The sequence below is a fragment of the Pomacea canaliculata genome, linkage group LG11 (assembly GCF_003073045.1).
Source record: "Pomacea canaliculata isolate SZHN2017 linkage group LG11, ASM307304v1, whole genome shotgun sequence".
NCBI lineage: Eukaryota > Metazoa > Mollusca > Gastropoda > Architaenioglossa > Ampullariidae > Pomacea > Pomacea canaliculata.
The window spans coordinates 115,001-134,347 of NC_037600.1; the positions used below are offsets into that span (position 1 = coordinate 115,001).

General features: G+C 44.6%; 2 protein-coding genes across 5 annotated transcripts in view; one reads left to right on the top strand and one right to left on the bottom strand.

Annotated features, from left to right (window-relative positions):
- The window catches only part of LOC112575899 (hillarin-like), a 23,617-nt gene extending 11,188 nt beyond the window's left edge, over window positions 1-12,429 (bottom strand). Inside the window, exons 1-8 of one of the 3 annotated variants that reach the window (XM_025258040.1) lie at window positions 12,035-12,429; window positions 10,929-11,042; window positions 10,346-10,572; window positions 6,170-6,391; window positions 4,393-4,555; window positions 3,236-3,397; window positions 2,898-3,074; window positions 1,728-1,915 (exon numbers count right to left, since the gene is read on the bottom strand). In XM_025258040.1, the coding sequence (XP_025113825.1) occupies window positions 1,728-1,915; window positions 2,898-3,074; window positions 3,236-3,397; window positions 4,393-4,555; window positions 6,170-6,391; window positions 10,346-10,572; window positions 10,929-11,042 (1,253 nt within the window). In that variant the 5' untranslated portion in view covers window positions 12,035-12,429. Of the gene's footprint in view, window positions 1-1,727; window positions 1,916-2,897; window positions 3,075-3,235; window positions 3,398-4,392; window positions 4,556-6,169; window positions 6,392-10,345; window positions 10,573-10,928; window positions 11,065-12,034 lie in introns of all 3 variants that reach the window. The other 2 variants (XM_025258039.1, XM_025258038.1) reach the window with 2 other exon arrangements.
- A 360-nt stretch (window positions 12,430-12,789) lies between these two features.
- LOC112576123 lies at window positions 12,790-19,317 on the top strand. 2 transcript variants are annotated; one of them, XM_025258377.1, is made up of 5 exons: window positions 12,790-14,271; window positions 15,783-15,896; window positions 16,119-16,354; window positions 18,179-18,378; window positions 18,748-19,317. In XM_025258377.1, exons 2-5 carry the CDS (start codon window positions 15,845-15,847, stop codon window positions 18,830-18,832), a joined length of 573 nt encoding a protein of 190 aa, XP_025114162.1. In that variant the 5' UTR covers window positions 12,790-14,271; window positions 15,783-15,844; the 3' UTR covers window positions 18,833-19,317. The 2 variants fall into 2 exon arrangements, with proteins under 2 accessions (XP_025114162.1, XP_025114161.1); XM_025258376.1 differs by lacking the exon at window positions 12,790-14,271 and adding an exon at window positions 15,262-15,292.
- The last annotated feature ends 30 nt before the right edge of the window (window positions 19,318-19,347 follow it).

Genomic DNA, 19,347 nt, shown 5'->3' on the forward strand with positions numbered 1-19,347 from the left:
TCAAACTACTACCTAGAGACTAGCATGTTGTCATACTACTATCTTCATACTCGAGCAGTGTATTTAGACTACTACTGGCAGTACATTAACCTATTGCTATACTATTGTCTTGATAATAGACAAGTATCTTCAGACTACTACCTGCAATAGACTAAGCTATTATCGCACTGGTCTGTTATCACACTGTAGTATCTTCATAGTAGACTAGTAACTTTAGGCTGCTGCAGACAGTTGACTAGTCTTCCAGATAACAGACTATATAGTATCTGTAGACGCACTACAACCAACAGACTATCCATCTCCTTGAAAGATTATGATCACTTCCGGTTTCGATGTCGGATCATCAATAAATGGAGTCTCTGAATCCTGTAAGTCGAAACATTTTTTATCAACCCAGATCCAACCACAGTTAATTTCAATCCCAACTTTGTTTTTTTGTGAATTTTCTACACAGGATAAGCAAATATGTCGTGACTGTCAATGTGAACATTTGCAGCATTCGAACGGGTGTTTCTAGTGTGAGTGAAGCATGATGGTTCCTTGTATTTTACTTCCAGAGCTCTGTCTCTCACTATCTGCATTGTATTTTACTTTCAGAGCTCTGTCTCTCACTATCTGCATTGTATTTTACTTTCAGAGCTCTGTCTCTCACTATCTGCATTGTATTTTACTTCCAGAGCTCTGTCTCTCACTATCTGCATTGTATTTTACTTTCAAATCTCTGTCTCTCACTATCTGCATTGTATTTTACTTTCAGAGCTCTGTCTCTCACTATCTGCATTGTATTTTACTTTCAAATCTCTGTCTCTCACTATCTCCATTGTATTTTACTTCCAGAGCTCTGTCTCTCACTATCTCTCTGTCTACCGTCTCTGTCGTGCAGGAAGTGGTGGTCCATATGATGTAATGTCCCTGATTGAGGTACAATCACAACTCTTAACATCTTTCACAAGAACGTGTACCACTTTGACTGTCTGTCTTCCAATGCGGAAAAGTAGCAAATCTTTGTGTCGACCTCTGCATGCAGGGCAGCTGGAATCCCACACTTTCTGTCTGCCATCTCAAAAATAATGAGGACTGTAGTGTGGCACGCACTGTCTTCAGGTCTTCAAGACAATGACCAGAAGATGTCTCAGGCCAGCGTGTGCGTGTCGAAAGTAATCTCTTCCTGTGTGAGGGGTGGACCCGCAGACTTACATCGCAGAGGATAGAAGTCTGCGGATGGACCAATCCGACTTCATAACCCTGACCATAATAAAGCCCTCAACCTCCCTACTTGCCCAGCCCTCTAAGGTCAAAGTCACCCGTTAGAGGAAATTGTGGAACAAACTAATTTCTTCTTTAACTGTCTCATTTGATCAGCTGTATATGAATACTACAGTGGGTCCGCTCTGTGTGTGTGTGTGAGGCTACCAAGCTGCTATCTTTGTAGCTAAATACTTCTACCCGGGTCTCTGTGTGTGTGTGTGTGAGGCTACCAAGCTGCTATCTTTGTAGCTAAATACTTCTACCCGGGTTTACCCTCTGGCTCGCCGCACTTTCGGAACATTTTGAAGCTGGATGGTTCCTTTTATCTGAATGAAATATTTAAGACAGACCGTAAACTTTATCAATATACACAGGATAGACTGTGAACTTCATCAATCTACCAAAGATAAACTGTGAACTTCATCAATCTACACAGAATATACAAACTTGTGAAGACATGTTGATGTGCCTCGACTTGCCTGTTATTGTTGATTAACGTGGCTTTGATGTGGGCGGGCTTTTTGTCTTTGAGCTTGAATTGAAAGCTGATCTTTTCTCCTTTCCGTGTCTCCACCACCCCCTCCTCGTGACTGGGCTCCACGAGCCCCAACTCCGCCGACTCCTCGCTGTACCCGACCTGCTTACAGCCCTCGGGGAAGGGGACAGGCTGCACAAACACACCCACCCACTTCAGCGCCTTCTCTATATATATATAGTTTGAAGGTGTAGGTTCTGTGTGTTAACAATATTACTGAGAGTCTACGTCTTCACTAGGAAACTGCTTGCATCTGACTGCCAGAACCCCAAACGAAATGAATTATGGGGAATGTGGTCGATACCCATTGTTTGTTACTACTAATGTGAGATGTATATTGTTTGAAACAGTAAATTTGCCCTCCAGTCGATCACCGAGGAAGGTTTGTAAATATATTAAACATGCACAATAATGTCCAGGTCACGTTTGGCTAGTACTTTACCAACATTGTGTTGAATGTGTTTGAGAATGTCAGGGTGGGGTGGGGGTGAGCAATGTTGTAAACAGAATTCAAGCCAAGATTCGTAGACTGTTGTTATTCTAAAACTCATCGACTGTCCTGAGGAAGACTGGCCCAGTAAAATAATTACGATGATCGATACTCATTCTACAGCTCATTAAAGTCATGTATGGTGCTGAGTACTTAGCTGACATGAAGCTGAAGAAACTGAGTTACAGTTTGTGTTCATGCGACTAATACACAAAGATCTACGCATTGTAGGTGGTCAACAGTACCAATGGAGCCTCCACCGCACAGGATACAACGGCGAACACGATCAAGTCCATGTGGTCAGATTGCCAGTGGGGCCAGGGGCTGGCCGAACACGTTTCAACATGTTGACAAAAGTTCCAAAGCCCCCGGATGTTGGCCCTACACCGGTGTGTTGCCTTGCACCCGTCACACACAACTTTGCCACACATGCCATCTTTCACAGTATTTGTCCGGTTAAGAAGGCTGACCTGAATGTCTAGGATTCTAGATAGTAGTAGGACAGTGGCACCTGTTAAGCTCCTTAGAGTCTAGAGTCTAGACGGTGGCAGACGTAGAACAGTGCTGCCTGTTACTTAAACTCTTTAGTGTCTACATGGTGGTAGACATTAAATACTACAGTACCTGCTTGATTTCCCCAACACAATTGATGCGGAATTCCAGCAGTGGGGTCAGTTCGTTCTCGCCAAAGCTGCCTGCCAGTTGAATGCGGTAGACCCCCTTTACCGGAAGTCGCGTCACCACCGACTTGAGGCCCAGCTTGCATTCTTCCACAACGTAGCGATCAAGCTGTAGGTCCTCCTACACACACACAGGGCGAGACTGTTATACACGACATTTCCTACATGTTTTCATCAAGAATCTTTGTGAAAAATAATATGAACCATAAAATATGTTATTATTTAAATGGTATGTAGACATCAAACATTAATATGGATATGCACGTTGTGACCGGCCTTTACCGGCAGCTGTACGTTGGACAGCTTGGGGTTAAAGAAGAGGTTGTAGTGGAGAGTGCCTTTGACATCGCGAGGATGGCTAAAGGTGATCTTGCACTTGCCCTCGTCGGCCTCCAGCACAGCCTGCGCCGCGCTCACCAGCTCCCACTGTGACCCCATGAACTCCTGCGCGACAAAACCAAGTCCACACACAGTCAGGGGATGCACCAAGTGAAATGGTGTCTTCCAGCACGAACTGGTATTACTGGACTACTGGCAGACTATTTCCAGTTAACTATTGAAACGAGGCAGGCGTGTACATAGCTTCCGGTTTAGTCACATTCATTGTTAAGGCTCGCTTACTTACAAAGATTACTTGATTTTGTTTTCACAGACCTGACATGATCATATACCTAGCAGTGACGGATTTATTTTGTATAAAATTTGTTAATTTGACGTTTTGAACTAAACACTTACGATTCCATTCATGATCAGTCCTTCGGAAATGTACACTCGTGAATATAGATATTCTGCTCTCAGCGCCTTATTACTCAGATGCCCCTTATGTAACTCCAACCTCGGTGATGAAACATACTTTTTACTTGAATGCACGTTGGTAAGTGGTCTGACACTTACCAACACATAATCTTCTGATTGATCACCATTGTTGACAAAATGTTGCGAGGTTTGTATACTACAGGCTGCAACAAGTTATGTGGTCTTTGTGGATTTTAAATGTACTTTTGACTCGGTTAACAGAAATTTATTGAGGAACATCTTTAGAGAAAACGGTGTGCATGGGAGAATGTGCTGTCAAGAGTCTACAGCTCAGTTTACTGTTCAGTTTGTGAGTGTGTCACAGAAAAATCCCTAAAACACCTTGGAATGTCCAACAGGAGTCATGCAAGGGCGCTTGCTCAGCCTTTTGATGTTGTCCTTTATCGAGGACCTAACACTAGCACTATAAATAAGTGCATCAAGAGGGACTGGTGTGTGTGTGTGTGTGTGTGTGTGTGTGTGTGTGTGTGTGTGTGTGTGTGTGTGTGTGTGTGTGTGTGTGTGTGTGTGTGTGTGTGTGTGTGTGTGTGTGTGTGTGTGTGTGTGTGTGTGTGTGTGTGTGTGTGTGTGTGTGTGTGTATTATATATATTTATCTCTCTGAGAGTCGGGAGCTGTGACTGACTTGAGCGTATCTCGGAGTACTGATGAAGTTTTCTTGACTCCAGGGCTCAGACAGCAGTTGCCATCTCGGATCCTTTGGAAAGCAGAAGCACACCATGTTCTCGGGGTCCGGCAAGAACCAAAATTCGTCCATGTCCTGATGCACGAAGCTATCGACAGTCTCCCTGTTTGCAAAATAAATGAACTGTTATAGACGACTAGGATGTGAAAAGCAACAAGGACAAAGCTGTCAACAGAAAGCGATTTTATAAGCAATCACAAATTTATCATGTGGTGTGATAAATAACAGTACAAGGCTATTTTTAACTCTTAGATTCCCTGTAATGACCTCTATAAAGATTAGTTTAAAGCATGGGTGTAGTGAAATGTATTTTGTCTGCATGGCCACTGGGAAAGAGGTGTTGACGACAAGAACAATGGCAAAACAATAGACACATAGACATACATGTAGACATTGGCTGATATCAGTCTTGTCAGTGTGCTGATGAGATGAGCAACGACAGAACAATAGTTACATGGACATGAACACGCAAGGGAGTGTAAATATAGACAATGATACCTGTTGTGCCACTACCTTATCAGTTATCACTACCCTCACTGTGGCCAGTACCACAGACAATGGCTGATACCTGTTGTGTCACTACCTTATCACTACCCTCACTGTAGCCAGTACCATAGACAATGGCTGATACCTGTTGTGTCACTACCTTATCACTACCCTCACTGTGGCCAGTACCATAGACAAAGGGTGATACCTGTTGTGTCACTACCTTATCAGTTATCACTACCCTCACTGTGGCTAGTACCACAGACAATGGCTGATATCAGTTGTGTCACTACTTTGACTGTACCCAGTACCACAGACAATAGCTGATATCAGTTGTCACTACCTTATCACTACCCTATCACTACCTTCACTGTAGCCAGTACCACAGACAATAGCTATCACTAACCTTACCACTACCCTCACTGTGGCCTGTACCATAGACAGTATCACTACTCTCACTGTAGCCAGTACCATAGACAATGGCTGATATCAGTTGTGTCACTACCTTATCACTACCCTCACTGTAGCCAGTACCATAGCCAATGGCTGATACCTGTTGTGTCACTACCTTATCACTACCCTCACTGTAGCCAGTACCATAGACAATGGCTGATACCTGCTGTGTCACTACCTTATCACTACCCTCACTGTGGCCAGTACCATAGACAGTATCACTACCCTAACTGTAGCCAGTACCATAGACAGTATCACTACCCTCACTGTAGCCAGTACCATAGACAGTATCACTACCCTCACTGTAGCCAGTACCATAGACAGTATCACTACCCTCACTGCAGCCAGTACCATAGACAGTATCACTACCCTCACTGTAGCCAGTACCATAGACAGTATCACTACCCTCACTGTAGCCAGTACCATAGACAGTATCACTACCTCACTGTAGCCATACCATAGACAGTATCACTACCCTCACTGCAGCCAGTACCATAGACAGTATCACTACCCTCACTGCAGCCAGTACCATAGACAGTATCACTACCCTCACTGCAGCCAGTACCATAGACAGTATCACTACCCTCACTGTAGCCAGTACCAGGAACAGTTTCGTCAGGGTACTGAGGCTACAGCGCCACTCAGGGCAAGAGCAGGAAGGTAAGGCCGTTAAACTGCACTCCGTGTTGGACTGATCTTCCTCCCGCCCTTTTCACTGACGTCACGTGGTCACATCATATTACTGACACCCATTGGGTGTTACTCAGGTAAGCCATACCTTTCTCTAACCGCTCGGCCATCTTCTTCCACCTTGATCCAGTTGTCTTGCTCCAGGTCCCCAGTGGTGACTAAGGCCCAGGGCACGTTGACCAGTCGCCACGAGTTTTGCACGTGCACTGCATTCCAGCGATTGGTCGCCGCCAGTTCGCACTGATCACCTACTTCCCAGCCGGCACCTTTTGTAGTACCCTCGATAATTACACACGGCACACCTGCCTTCCTGCAAGTGGTGATGGACACTTTAGATAAGACACGCCTAGCTTACTGCAATCTGTCATAAAGAGGTTTAGAGAAGACACGCCTACCTTACTGCAATCTGTCATAAAGAGGTTTAGAGAAGACACGCCTACCTTACTGCAATCTGTCATAAAGAGGTTTAGAGAACACACGCCCACCTTACGGCAATCTATCATAAAGAGGTTTAGATAAGACACGCCTACCTTACTGCAATCTGTCATAAAGAGGTTTAGATAAGACACGCCCACCTTACTGCAATCTGTCATAAAGAGGTTTAGATAAGACACGCCTATCTTACTGCAATCTGTCATAAAGAGGTTTAGATAAGACACGCCTACCTTACTGCAATCTGTCATAGAGGTTTAGATAAGACACGCCCACCTTACTGCAATCTGTCATAAAGAGGTTTAGATAAGACACGCCCACCTTACTGCAATCTGTCATAAAGAGGTTTAGATAAGACACGCCTACCTTACTGCAATCTGTCATAGAGGTTTAGATAAGACACGCCTATCTTACTGCAATCTGTCATAAAGAGGTTTAGATAAGACACGCCCACCTTACTGCAATCTGTCATAAAGAGGTTTAGATAAGACACGCCCACCTTACTGCAATCTGTCATAAAGAGGTTTAGATAAGACACGCCCACCTTACTCAAAGCAAGTCAGTAAAACGTACATAGGCTGCGGGCTTAGAATTAGAATACAGCAGTTACTGTCAACACATGACGAGAGGTCTGTAGACACCTGCATACATGCACACAGCACTGACCAGGTGTGTATAGACTATAGACCAACATTACCTGCACACAGCACTGACCAGGTGTGTATAGACTATAGACCAACATTACCTGCACACAGCACTGACAGGTGTGTATAGACCAGAACATTACCTGACACACCTGAGCACTGACCAGGTGTGTATAGACTATAGACCAACATTACCTGCACACAGCACTGACCAGGTGTGTATAGACTATAGACCAACATTACCTGCAACAGCATTACTGACCAGGTGGTGTGTATGCACACAGCAAGACTATAGACCAACATTACCTGCACACAAGCACTGACCAGGTGTGTATAGACTATAGACCAACATTACCTGCACACAGCACTGACCAGGTGTGTATAGACTATAGACAACATTACCTGCACACAGCACTGACCAGGTGTGTATAGACTATAGACCAACATTACCTGCACACAGCACTGACCAGGTGTGTATAGACTATAGACCAACATTACCTGCACACAGCACTGACCAGGTGTGTATAGACTATAGACCAACATTACCTGCACACAGCACTGACCAGGTGTGTATAGACTATAGACCAACATTACCTGCACACAGCACTGACCAGGTGTGTATAGACTATAGACCAACATTACCTGCACACAGCACTGACCAGGTGTGTATAGACTATAGACCAACATTACCTGCACACAGCACTGACCAGGTGTGTATTATAGACTATAGACCAACATTACCTGCACACAGCACTGACCAGGTGTGTATAGACTATAGACCAACATTACCTGCACACAGGCACTGACCAGGTGTGTATAGACTATAGACCAACATTACCTGCACACAGCACTGACCAGGTGTGTATAGACTATAGACCAACATTACCTGCACACAGCACTGACCAGGTGTAGTATAGACTATAGACCAACATTACCTGCACACAGCACTGACCAGGTGTGTATAGACTATAGACCAACATTACCTGCACACAGCACTGACCAGGTGTGTGTGTATGCACACGCAGACAGGTGTGTATAGACCAACATTACCTGCACACAGCACTGACCAGGTTGTAGTCAGCACTGACCAGGTGTGTATAGACTATAGACCCATTACCCTGCACACAGCACTGACCAGTGTGTAAGTATAGACCAACATTACCTGCACACAGCACTGACCAGGTGTGTATAGACTATAGACCAACATTACCTGCCACACAGCACTGACCAGGTGTGTATAGACCAACATTACCTGCACACAGCACTGACCAGTGTGTATAGACCAACATTACCTGCACACAGCACTGACCAGGTGTGTATAGACCAACATTACCTGCACACAGCACTGACCGGTGTTATAGACCAACATTACCTGCACACAGCACTGACCAGGTGTGTTATAGACCACATTACCTGCACACAGCACTGACCAGGTGTGTATAGACCAACATTACCTGCACACAGCACTGACCAGGTGTGTATAGACCAACATTACTGCACACAGCACTGACCAGGTGTGTATAGACCAACATTACCTGCACACAGCACTGACCAGGTGTGTATAGACCAACATTACCTGCACACAGCACTGACCAGGTGTGTATAGACCAACATTACCTGCACACAGCACTGACCAGGTGTGTATAGACTATAGACCAACATTACCTGCACACAGCACTGACCAGGTGTGACTATAGACCAACATTACCTGCACACAGCACTGACCAGGTGTGTATAGACCAACATTACCTGCACACAGCACTGACCAGGGTGTGACTATAGACCAACATTACCTGCACACAGCACTGACCAGGTGTGTATAGACTATAGACCAACATTACCTGCACACAGCACTGACCAGGTGTAGTATAGACCAACATTACCTGCACACAGCACTGACCAGGTGTGTATAGACCAACATTACCTGCACACAGCACTGACCAGGTGTGTAGATATAGACCAACATTACCTGCACACAGCACTGACCAGGTGTGTATAGACTATAGACCAACATTACCTGCACACAGCACTGACCAGGTGTGTATAGACCAACATTACCTGCACACAGCACTGACCAGGTGTGTGTATAGACCAACATTACCTGCACACAGCACTGACCAGGTGTGTATAGACTATAGACAACATTACCTGCACACAGCACTGACCAGGGTGTATAGTATAGACCAACATTACCTGCACACAGCACTGACCAGGTGTGTATAGACTATAGACCAACATTACCTGCACACAGCACTGACCAGGTGTGTATAGACTATAGACCAACATTACCTGCACACAGCACTGACCAGGTGTGTAGACTATAGACCAACATTACCTGCACACAGCACTGACCAGGTGTGTATAGACTATAGACCAACATTACCTGCACACAGCACTGACCAGGTGTGTAGACTATAGACCAACATTACCTGCACACAGCACTGACCAGGTGTGTATGACTATAGACCAACATTACCTGCACACAGCACTGACCAGGTGTGTATAGACTATAGACCAACATTACCTGCACACAGCACTGACCAGGTGTGTATAGACCAACATTACCTGCACACAGCACTGACCAGGTGTGTATAGACTATAGACCAACATTACCTGCACACAGCACTGACCAGGTGTGTATAGACTATAGACCAACATTACCTGCACACAGCACTGACCAGGTGTGTATAGACCAACATTACCTGCACACAGCACTGACCAGGTGTGGTATAGAGACCAACATTACCTGCACACAGCACTGACCAGGTGTGACTATGTATACACAGCACTGACTATAGACCAACATTACCTGCACACAGCACTGACCAGTGTGTATAGACTATAGACCAACATTACCTGCACACAGCACTGACCAGGTGTGTGTATAGACCAACATTACCTGCACACAGCACTGACCAGGTGTGTATACGACCAACATTCTGCACACAGCACTGACCAGGTGTGACCAACATTATGCACACAGACTATATAGACCAACATACCTGCACACAGCACTGACCAGTGTATGTACCTGCACACAGCTATAGACCAACATTACCTGCACACAGCACTGAACAGGTGTGTATAGACCAACATTACCTGCACACAGCACTGACCAGGTGTGTATAGACTATAGACCAACATTACCTGCACACAGCACTGGCCAGGTGTGTATAGACCAACATTACCTGCACAGGACGGCAAAGAGGTCGGTGTATATCTCACGGTCCAACTTGCAGCGTTTAAGGAAGTTGAGGGGCGTGTCCGGCTTGACCACTTTGGGGAAGTTGGTGGTGAGTACGGACTGAGCTGACAGCCACACGAAGATGGAGCGAACCTTGTGCAGGTCGTTGTCCATATCTTTAGTCAGGTAAACGATTAGCTCTGAAAAACTGTTCACTAGATTTGCCGGGGCCTGCACAGACACAGAGGGAACATGATGAAGGGCTGTGAGACACAGTCTCACCCACAGACACAGAGGGAATATGCCACAGTCTAATGTGGGCCTGTGGTCTAACCGTTAGTCTAATGTGGGCCTGTGGTCTAACCGTTAGTCTTATGTGGGCCTGTGATCTAATGTGGGCCTGTGGTCTAGCCTTGGTCTAATGTGGGCCTGTGGTCTAATGTGGGTCTGTGGTCTATTGTGGGCCTGTGGTCTCGCCTTGGTCTAATGAATCCTAGCTAACAAACTATAGCTAAGACACCAGGCTTTCAACTTTTAATGTTAACGACATATTCTTCACACCTCGACTGTCAGGACAGCTTACTCACCTGTTTGGCCATTTGATCCAAGGCCACGAAGTCTTGCTTCTGGAAAAGATCCTCCCGCATGGTGGGTGGAGGAGAAGGGGGTGGGTAGGTGGACTCTGTGGCTGGTACTGCCATCTGCTATCACACACACACACACCCGCACACGCATACACACGCACATAATTATACACTCACATGTTCACATACACGCTTGTGTACGTAATTATAGATATATTTGCAGGTATACATACACATATAATTACACGCTTCAGTCGCCGGTGTGGTGCTAGTTAGGGTTAGTGTCAAGGTGGAACGAGTTCATGGCTACACACAGTTGACACAAGTAACAGGCTAGTCTTGACTCGACATGTTGACAAAGTCTCAGTAGAGGTAATATTGACACAGCCACTACAGAAACACAGGCTACTTCTCATACTTCGCAGGCTTTTCTAAACGTGGTCTGACATACTTCACGGTCTGATGTACCTCGCGGTCTGATATACTTCACGGTCCAACATACCCCGCGGTCTGATGTACCTCGCGGTCTGACATACTTCACGGTTTGACATACTTCACGGTCTGATGTACCTCACGGTCTGACATACCCCGCGGTCCGACATACCTCACGGTCCAATATACCCCGCGGATTCTGATACATGTATATTCTAACAGCACTGTGTTGTCATGTGACGCCTGCCTGGAACCGTGTGGCGGGTGCGATGTCATGACTAACGATTTGTAGTAACAAGAGGGTGGGGTAGTGACCCTCCACTAGATAATCTTTATTTCCGCCAAAACTGACAAAGGGTCGGGGAGGAAAGGTGTTCGTCGCTGAACCAGCAACTAAGGCAAGGTAAGGTAAAGCGATAAAGGTCTTCCCATGACGATGACTAGCAGCGTGTCTCAGACGAGATATGAACCCAGCACATCCAGTCCTCACTGTAATGATAACGAGTTTCACTGAAACGGAGCATTGGACTTCAGAGTATGTCTGACGGAAGTAACCATGCAGCTAATAAGAACCATAACTACTTATACTGAAGCACGTATTTTCACGTATTATTGTCGTTGAAAAGACAAGTGATAAGAAGGAGGTATGTTCAAACATATAGCATTGTTGTACTTACTGTTTGTCACAAGACAGGTGACCTCGTGCGTTGTGTGGCGTTGCCTTCAGCGTCAATAGATCGCCCAGTCCCCACCACAAGGCTCCACGATCCAACGGCTACCGTTATCTAGATAATGTGTCTCATAATTTGCAGCTATGACAACAACGACAACTTCCTGATTGTGATCCGACACGTGATGGCGGCCCGGTTGTTACAACGACTCCAGTGCTGTCTGGCAAGTCGCAGATGGCGCACCGCTAGTGTGTGTGTGTGACCGTGCTTACCGTGCATTATTCTGGTGTGTTACGGTGTGTGCTGTTGGTAACTGTGGGACTTGACTGCTGGTATCATAGCATTATTATGGTGTGTTGACTGCTGGTATTATTATGGTGTGTTGACTGCTGGTATCATGGCATAATTATGGTGTGTTGACTGCTGGTATTATTATGGTGTGTTGACTGCTGGTATTATTATGGTGTGTTGACTGCTGGTATTATTATGGTGTGTTGACTGCTGGTATTATTATGGTGTGTTGACTGCTGGTATTATTATGGTGTGTTGACTGCTGGTATTATTATGGTGTGTTGACTGCTGGTATTATTATGGTGTGTTGACTGCTGGTATTATTATGGTGTGTTGACTGCTGGTATCATGGCATAATTATGGTGTGTTGACTGCTGGTATTATTATGGTGTGTTGACTGCTGGCATTATTATGGTGTGTTGACTGCTGGCATTATTATGGTGTGTTGACTGCTGGTATCATGGCATAATTATGGTGTGTTGACTGCTGGTATCATAGCATTATTATGGTGTGTTGACTGCTGGTATCATGGCATTATTATGGTGTGTTGACTGCTGGTATCATGGCATTATTATGGTGTGTTGACTGATGGTATCATGGCATTATTATGGTGTGTTGACTGATGGTATCATGGCATTATTATGGTGTGTTGACTGATGGTATCATGGCATTATTATGGTGTGATGACTGCTGGTATCATGGCATTATTATGGTGTGTTGACTGCTGGTATTATTATGGTGTGTTGACTGCTGGCATTATTATGGTGTGTTGAAGGCTGGTATCATGGCATTATTATGGTGTGTTGACTGCTGGTATCATGGCATTATTATGGTGTGTTGACTGATGGTATCATGGCATTATTATGGTGTGTTGACTGCTGGTATCATGGCATTATTATGGTGTGTTGACTGATGGTATCATGGCATTATTATGGTGTGTTGACTGCTGGTATCATGGCATTATTATGGTGTGTTGACTGATGGTATCATGGCATTATTATGGTGTGTTGAAGGCTGGTAACTGTGGGACTTGACTGCTGGTATCATGGCATTATTATGGTGTGTTACGGCTAAGCACAGCTCATGCCTGTGTTTATTGTGGGCCTGTGGTGTAGCTGTGGGCCATAGGCATAGCTATCAGTTATGCAAGTTGTTCAAACTAAGGTGGGCCTGTGGTCTAGCTGTGGGCCATGTGCACGACTGTCACAGTTATGTAAACCAGCCGTTGAAGAGAGCTTAATTTTGGACATCACGTGTTTATCAGACGGGGCTGATGCGACTCCCGTGAGAGTGATGTGTGAGCAAAAATGGACAGCTGTATGCTGTTGTCGCCATCACCATCAGCACCGCCACAACCAGCACTGCCATTAAGACTAGAATACTACAGAGCTACACAGCACAGCCACAAGGCGACAGTCAAACATCAAGAGAAAGCTATAAATGGTTGGTTCTATAGGGCTAGCTGTAGTGGTGGCATCTGTAATGGATGGCATTCAGCTTTATATCAACGTGAGAACACAATGAACTGCTTGTTGGACTTCATCTTCATCATCTTCATCGTCATCATCCTCCTCATCATCATCATCGTCATCATCACACCACACACAGAGTGCAAACTCCTCTCTGAGTCTCAAGCTCTTGGTTGCCATGACTATTAACCCAATGGCTGCTACTTCCTGTTAGATGACGTCACAGCATCGTGACGTGAGCGCGATGGAAGGGGCATGACATCACTCGTGACGTCAGGCAGTGACACTGTGTCCAAGGGAGCTAACCCTGACTGCAGGAAGATGACAGTTATGTGGGACTGCGCCAGACACTAGTGTAATTCAAGGAAGATCAGTGTTGTGTGAGACTGCGCCAGACACTACTCTACTAGTCCGCTAGTCTGAGGATCAACGACTCAAACAACACTCCTTGCTCTTTCTTTCCGTCTGTGTAGAAGGCTGCACGTAAGCTCTTGGCTGTTTCCTGTGAACACATTAAGATGGCTGACATGCGTTTGATGCGGAGGCTGATGAGCCTGATGTTATGTGTTTGTTTTGCGCACATAGAAATGCACATACAAACACAGAGCCGTTGTAGACTGATGTTAGTGGGGAATTGTTTATACTCAAATGGCCGCAGATGTTGGGATGTGAGACCTTTTCTCGATCTGCTGTATTTTAGTTGCTAGTAGTTGCTGGTGCCATACAGAACCATTTAGGCATTCATTTTATTCTTCATTCCTTAAGGGCCATGGAGAAATTAACATTAGACGTAAAAAGCAAATCATCCATTCAAAGTGCTTAGTTTAATACGTGTACACATAGAGCTTGAATAACAGTAAGTATACAGTGTTTATAAGGAAAACAGTCATGATACTAAATGATGATAATGGCGTTAGTACAGTATTAATATGACATAAACCACTGACATTACATGTAAAAACTATAACAAGTAATTGTTATTACTTGGATAAATTTTCTCATCACTTATTCTTTGTGAAGCAGAAAAGACTGTTAAATGTAAATAAATAAAATAAAATTTACAAGTATTCTTTTTCTCTCAATTTTGAAGAAATCTCATATTAGAATTTAGTGTCTTTTTATCAATATCATAAGTTTTACATTTAGTAGTTGTGTTCTTGATATATTTTCTCCAGTTGGTCCCAAACCATGACAGCCCTAAATTTTTCGATAAATCTTTAACTGCAGTAAAATAATCTGAATGGATTTCATTATTCACCTACAATTTGTAGGTAAACCAATAAACAGTATTAGAAAACGCTCGCATTCAATGAATAAACCAATTTGTACCAAAAATATAGCATCCTAATTTTTGCAATAACATCTCATGGAAATGTATCTAACTCACCAAGTACCATTGATGTTGATGTATGTGTTCTTAGTCTCAAAAATACTTACAATGACGCAATCATAATTTTTGTAGCAAGATCCCCTGCCAGTAAGGCACACATGAAAGAGATAAGAGGTCAGTGTTGTTATTAAAATTGTTGTTGCTGTCGCTCTTGCTGTGCGTTCTCTTGTTGTCCTGTTACCATCTCTTGCAACTGTGGCTGTGCGTGTAGTGACTATACATGTTACATGTTTGTTGTTTTGCTGTTGTCAGTGCAGGGACTATACATGTTACATGTTTGTTGTTTTGCTGTTGTCAGTGTAGGGACTATGCATGTTACATGTTTGTTGTTTTGCTGTTGTCAGTGCAGGGACTATACATGTTACATGTTTGTTGTTTTGCTGTTGTCAGTGTAGGGACTATGCATGTTACATGTTTGTTGTTTTGCTGTTGTCAGTGCAGGGACTATACATGTTACATGTTTGTTGTTTTGCTGTTGTCAATGTAGGGACTATACATGTTACATATTTGTTGTTTTGCTGTTGTCAGTGTAGGGACTATGCATGTTACATGTTTGTTGTTTTGCTGGTTGTGACTAGCCATCACTTTTACCACCATGTAACAGCTGCCATCTTGTTCTTGTCGTGGTCTGAGTATTGTGACTGGGCTGCCGAAAGAGAGAGAAGGATGTATGCTGAAACAGACAAACAGGAAGACAATCAAGCAGATGGATGTACTGGTGGGAAGTTAATTGAATTAGTCTCCCTCGAATGTTCAACATTTCAAAAGTATTGAACATCATTAACAGATCACAAATTCTGTATCTCCCACCCACCCCACACACACACAAACACACATGTGCATTCTGAGTTTATGCCGAGTTGGACATAAAGTTACATTTCTAATATGTTTGTTAGATGATAGCTCTCATGCCATGTCATTCTTGCTCTTCCTCCACCAGCCGCCGCCAGTGAAAACTGTTCCCCGTGTGACGGGCCTGTGGCCACAGCCATGGGTCACCTGTCTGTCAATTTCTGGGAGAAGATGCGTATTCTATCATGGTCAACACTTGCAGTGGCGACACCCAAAACACTAACCTCCAGCTTGGGCCTGCTCATCGTCGTCCTTCTGGTCACTGCACAGATCGCCCTGGTCTTGCTCATTCCTTTTATCTCCGTGTCAGGCCGAGCGGAACGGGTCAGGGTTAGGCTATAATGTACTGCTGATATGGTCAGGACTAATGCACAGCTGATGGGGTCAGGACTAGGCTGTAATGTACAGTTGACGGGGTCAGGACTAGGCTGTAATGTACAGCTGATGGGGTCAGGACTAGGCTGTAATGTACAGTTGACGGGGTCAGGACTAGGCTGTAATGTACAGCTGATAGTGTCAGGACTAGGCTGTAATGTACAGTTGACGGGGTCAGGACTAGGCTGTAATGTACAGCTGATAGTGTCAGGACTAGGCTGTAATGTACAGCTGATGGGGTCAGGACTAATGTACAGCTGATAGTGTCAGGACTAGGCTGTAATGTACAGCTGATGGGGTCAGGACTAATGTACAGCGGATAGTGTCAGGACTAGGCTGTAATGTACAGCTGATAGTGTAGGGCGGCTGTAATGTACAGCTGATGGGGTCAGGACTAATGTACAGCTGATAGGGTCAGGACTAATGTACAGCTGATAGGGCCAGGACTAATGTACAGCTGATAGGGTCAGGACTAATGTACAGCTGATAGGGTCAGGACTAATGTACAGCTGATAGGGTCAGGACTAATGTACAGCTGATAGGGTCAGGACTAATGTACAGCTGATAGGGTCAGGACTAGGCTGTAATGTACAGCTGATGGGGTCAGGACTAGGTTGTAATGTACAGCTGATGGGGTCAGGACTAGGTTGTAATGTACATCCGATAAAGTCATGGCTAGGCTTATAGAACCAGTACAGACATTTAGTGATTGAAACTCTTTTCCAAATACGGTTTAATGGTTTCTGTTGGCTTTAATCCTGGATATAGGTGGATACGAGTGTTTGTAAACATAGATGAGTGTGAGTCTTGGTTGATAAGCTAGGGGTGCAGATGTGAGGCGTGACGTCAGATGTGGAGTTGTGTGGTGGAGAAAGGATTTTTGTGTAACTGATGACCTGACAGGAAACGATGGGCTAATAGATGATATGTTATTATTATATACATGAGAGAGAAAAAGGAGAGATGGCTAGATATTTAAAAAGATGTACGAGATGGATATATTCCTTAATAATTCGTAGACATTCTTGCCCGATATAACATTGAAACCAGTGGTTATATAGCCATAATGAGAATATGGTGTGAGGAAGTCAACTACCTCCCAAACCTCAGTATCAGGAGTAAACCCCAACGGCCAACGCTGCGTGAAGGTGGCACATAGTTTCCCAGTACGCGCTCCGAACTCAGGGCCTCTCACTTCAGTGGTGACAAGCGAGTGCTCTAACCACTACACTACCGGGCGCCCTAGTCTGCTGTCACTAGTTAGCCGAGTGGGAAAGAGCTAGCAACTTGTGACGACTTCACACTATAATGATATGGATGATGGAAGTGTGTTTCTTCTTCTTCTTCTTCCTAATCACCCCAGTGGAGCAAAAGGCCGCAACTACTGTTGTGTTTGCAGTTTCTGTAGCAGGGGTTGTTTTTACAGGGTGGGGTAGCTATATAGCCCCACTCCCAACCCTCCTCCTTCATCCAGGCTTGGGACCGGCAGGTTACTCGGGTGGTTTCTATGCGGAGTTAGGAAGTGTGTTTAGGGGGCGGGGAAGGAACCGAGGTACCCAGAGAAAGCCCCCCCCCCTCCCAAAGGCCAGCTCTGCAAAAAGGTGTGATACAGACAGTACCCCGAGGGTGGATGCCCTTAATCCTGATGGAAAGCTTGACTAAAAGCTCCAAGTCGATTGATGTTGCAGAGATATGAAAGGTTAGAGATAAATGAGAAGTGTGCAGGACAGTAAAAGAGGGGATGAGGGTATAAGCTTTCTGTCGTGTTTCCAGATTCTCGACGTCATGAGTGCACTCCTGTCCGTGACCTTACCGCTTCTAGGCGTGATGATTGCGTCACATCCTTTCAGCACGCTGTTAACGTGCGCCGTGCAAACATACTTCATAGTGGAAGAATCAGTGATGAAGAAGTGGTCTCCGGAGGCATACATCCTCTTCTTCACCTTCATCTGCCTTCTGTTTATCACACGCAGGTCAGTAGTCACGTAGAACTTAAAAGATCAATTTAATTTGTTTCTAGTGCTTCCAAATACGAGGTACAAATGTAGGGTACAAATGGTATTGATGTCAGTTACAAATCACGTACATAACACTGAGACGAAATATATACAAAATTTATATTAGGTACAGTCACACACAGAATATTGAAACCAAATATACAATATATATTTGTATTAGCTACAATCACACACATATAACATTGAGTTCCAGTATAAGATATGTAAATCAGTTTCAGAATTTTCTTACAAAAAAACTGCTTACAAAAGATTTATGACGTGTTTATTAATCTCATGCTCTTATAAATGTGCTTGCGTGGGCATAAACATGTCTCTTGTTTACAGGCTGTCTGTACGGGGTCTGCTCAACAGAGGAGTGTCCCTGAAACGTCACCACATCAAGTTTGCAACACAAGAGGCTGTGCACTGACTTGAGAATGCTGCACACCCTGTTTTCTCACCTGTACTGTCTTACTGCGATGTCCAGCGCCTTCAGACCATCAACAAGCTGCCAACTTCACAAGAAGCACCTGTAACAGCTCAGTCTGTCACCAGCTGTTGCCTCCCCTACACAGCCAACATATTTGTTGCCAGACTGAATAGAGACAGTTTATGACCATTATTATGTTTGTGTGCATGATTTCAACTACCTGCCTTTCACGCACGCACACCAATGTAAATGAAACGAATGTAAGTATATACAATGAAACTCATATACTGCCTCGACTGTAATAAACCTCCAGAGCTACTGTAAATAGAAGAAAACATCAGTGTGCAGTCGCGTAGTGCAGCTACTTGAGCTGTCTGCTGGTCTACAGTTCTTTGACTGCAGATTGTGCGGATCACTCACCTACACAGATGTTATGGCGAGTGAACGTGGTGGATACTTGAATAAACACGTGCTTTCTACTTGCTTGTTTTATTGGAGAATGTTCTTTGTGCACT

Coding starts and splice junctions, on each gene's coding strand:
- LOC112576123 (XM_025258376.1), top strand. Junction 15,897..16,118: donor TCAAGCAGATGGATGTACTG/GTGGGAAGTTAA, acceptor TTCCTCCACCAG/CCGCCGCCAGTGAAAACTGT. Junction 16,355..18,178: donor TGTCAGGCCGAGCGGAACGG/GTCAGGGTTAGG, acceptor TCGTGTTTCCAG/ATTCTCGACGTCATGAGTGC.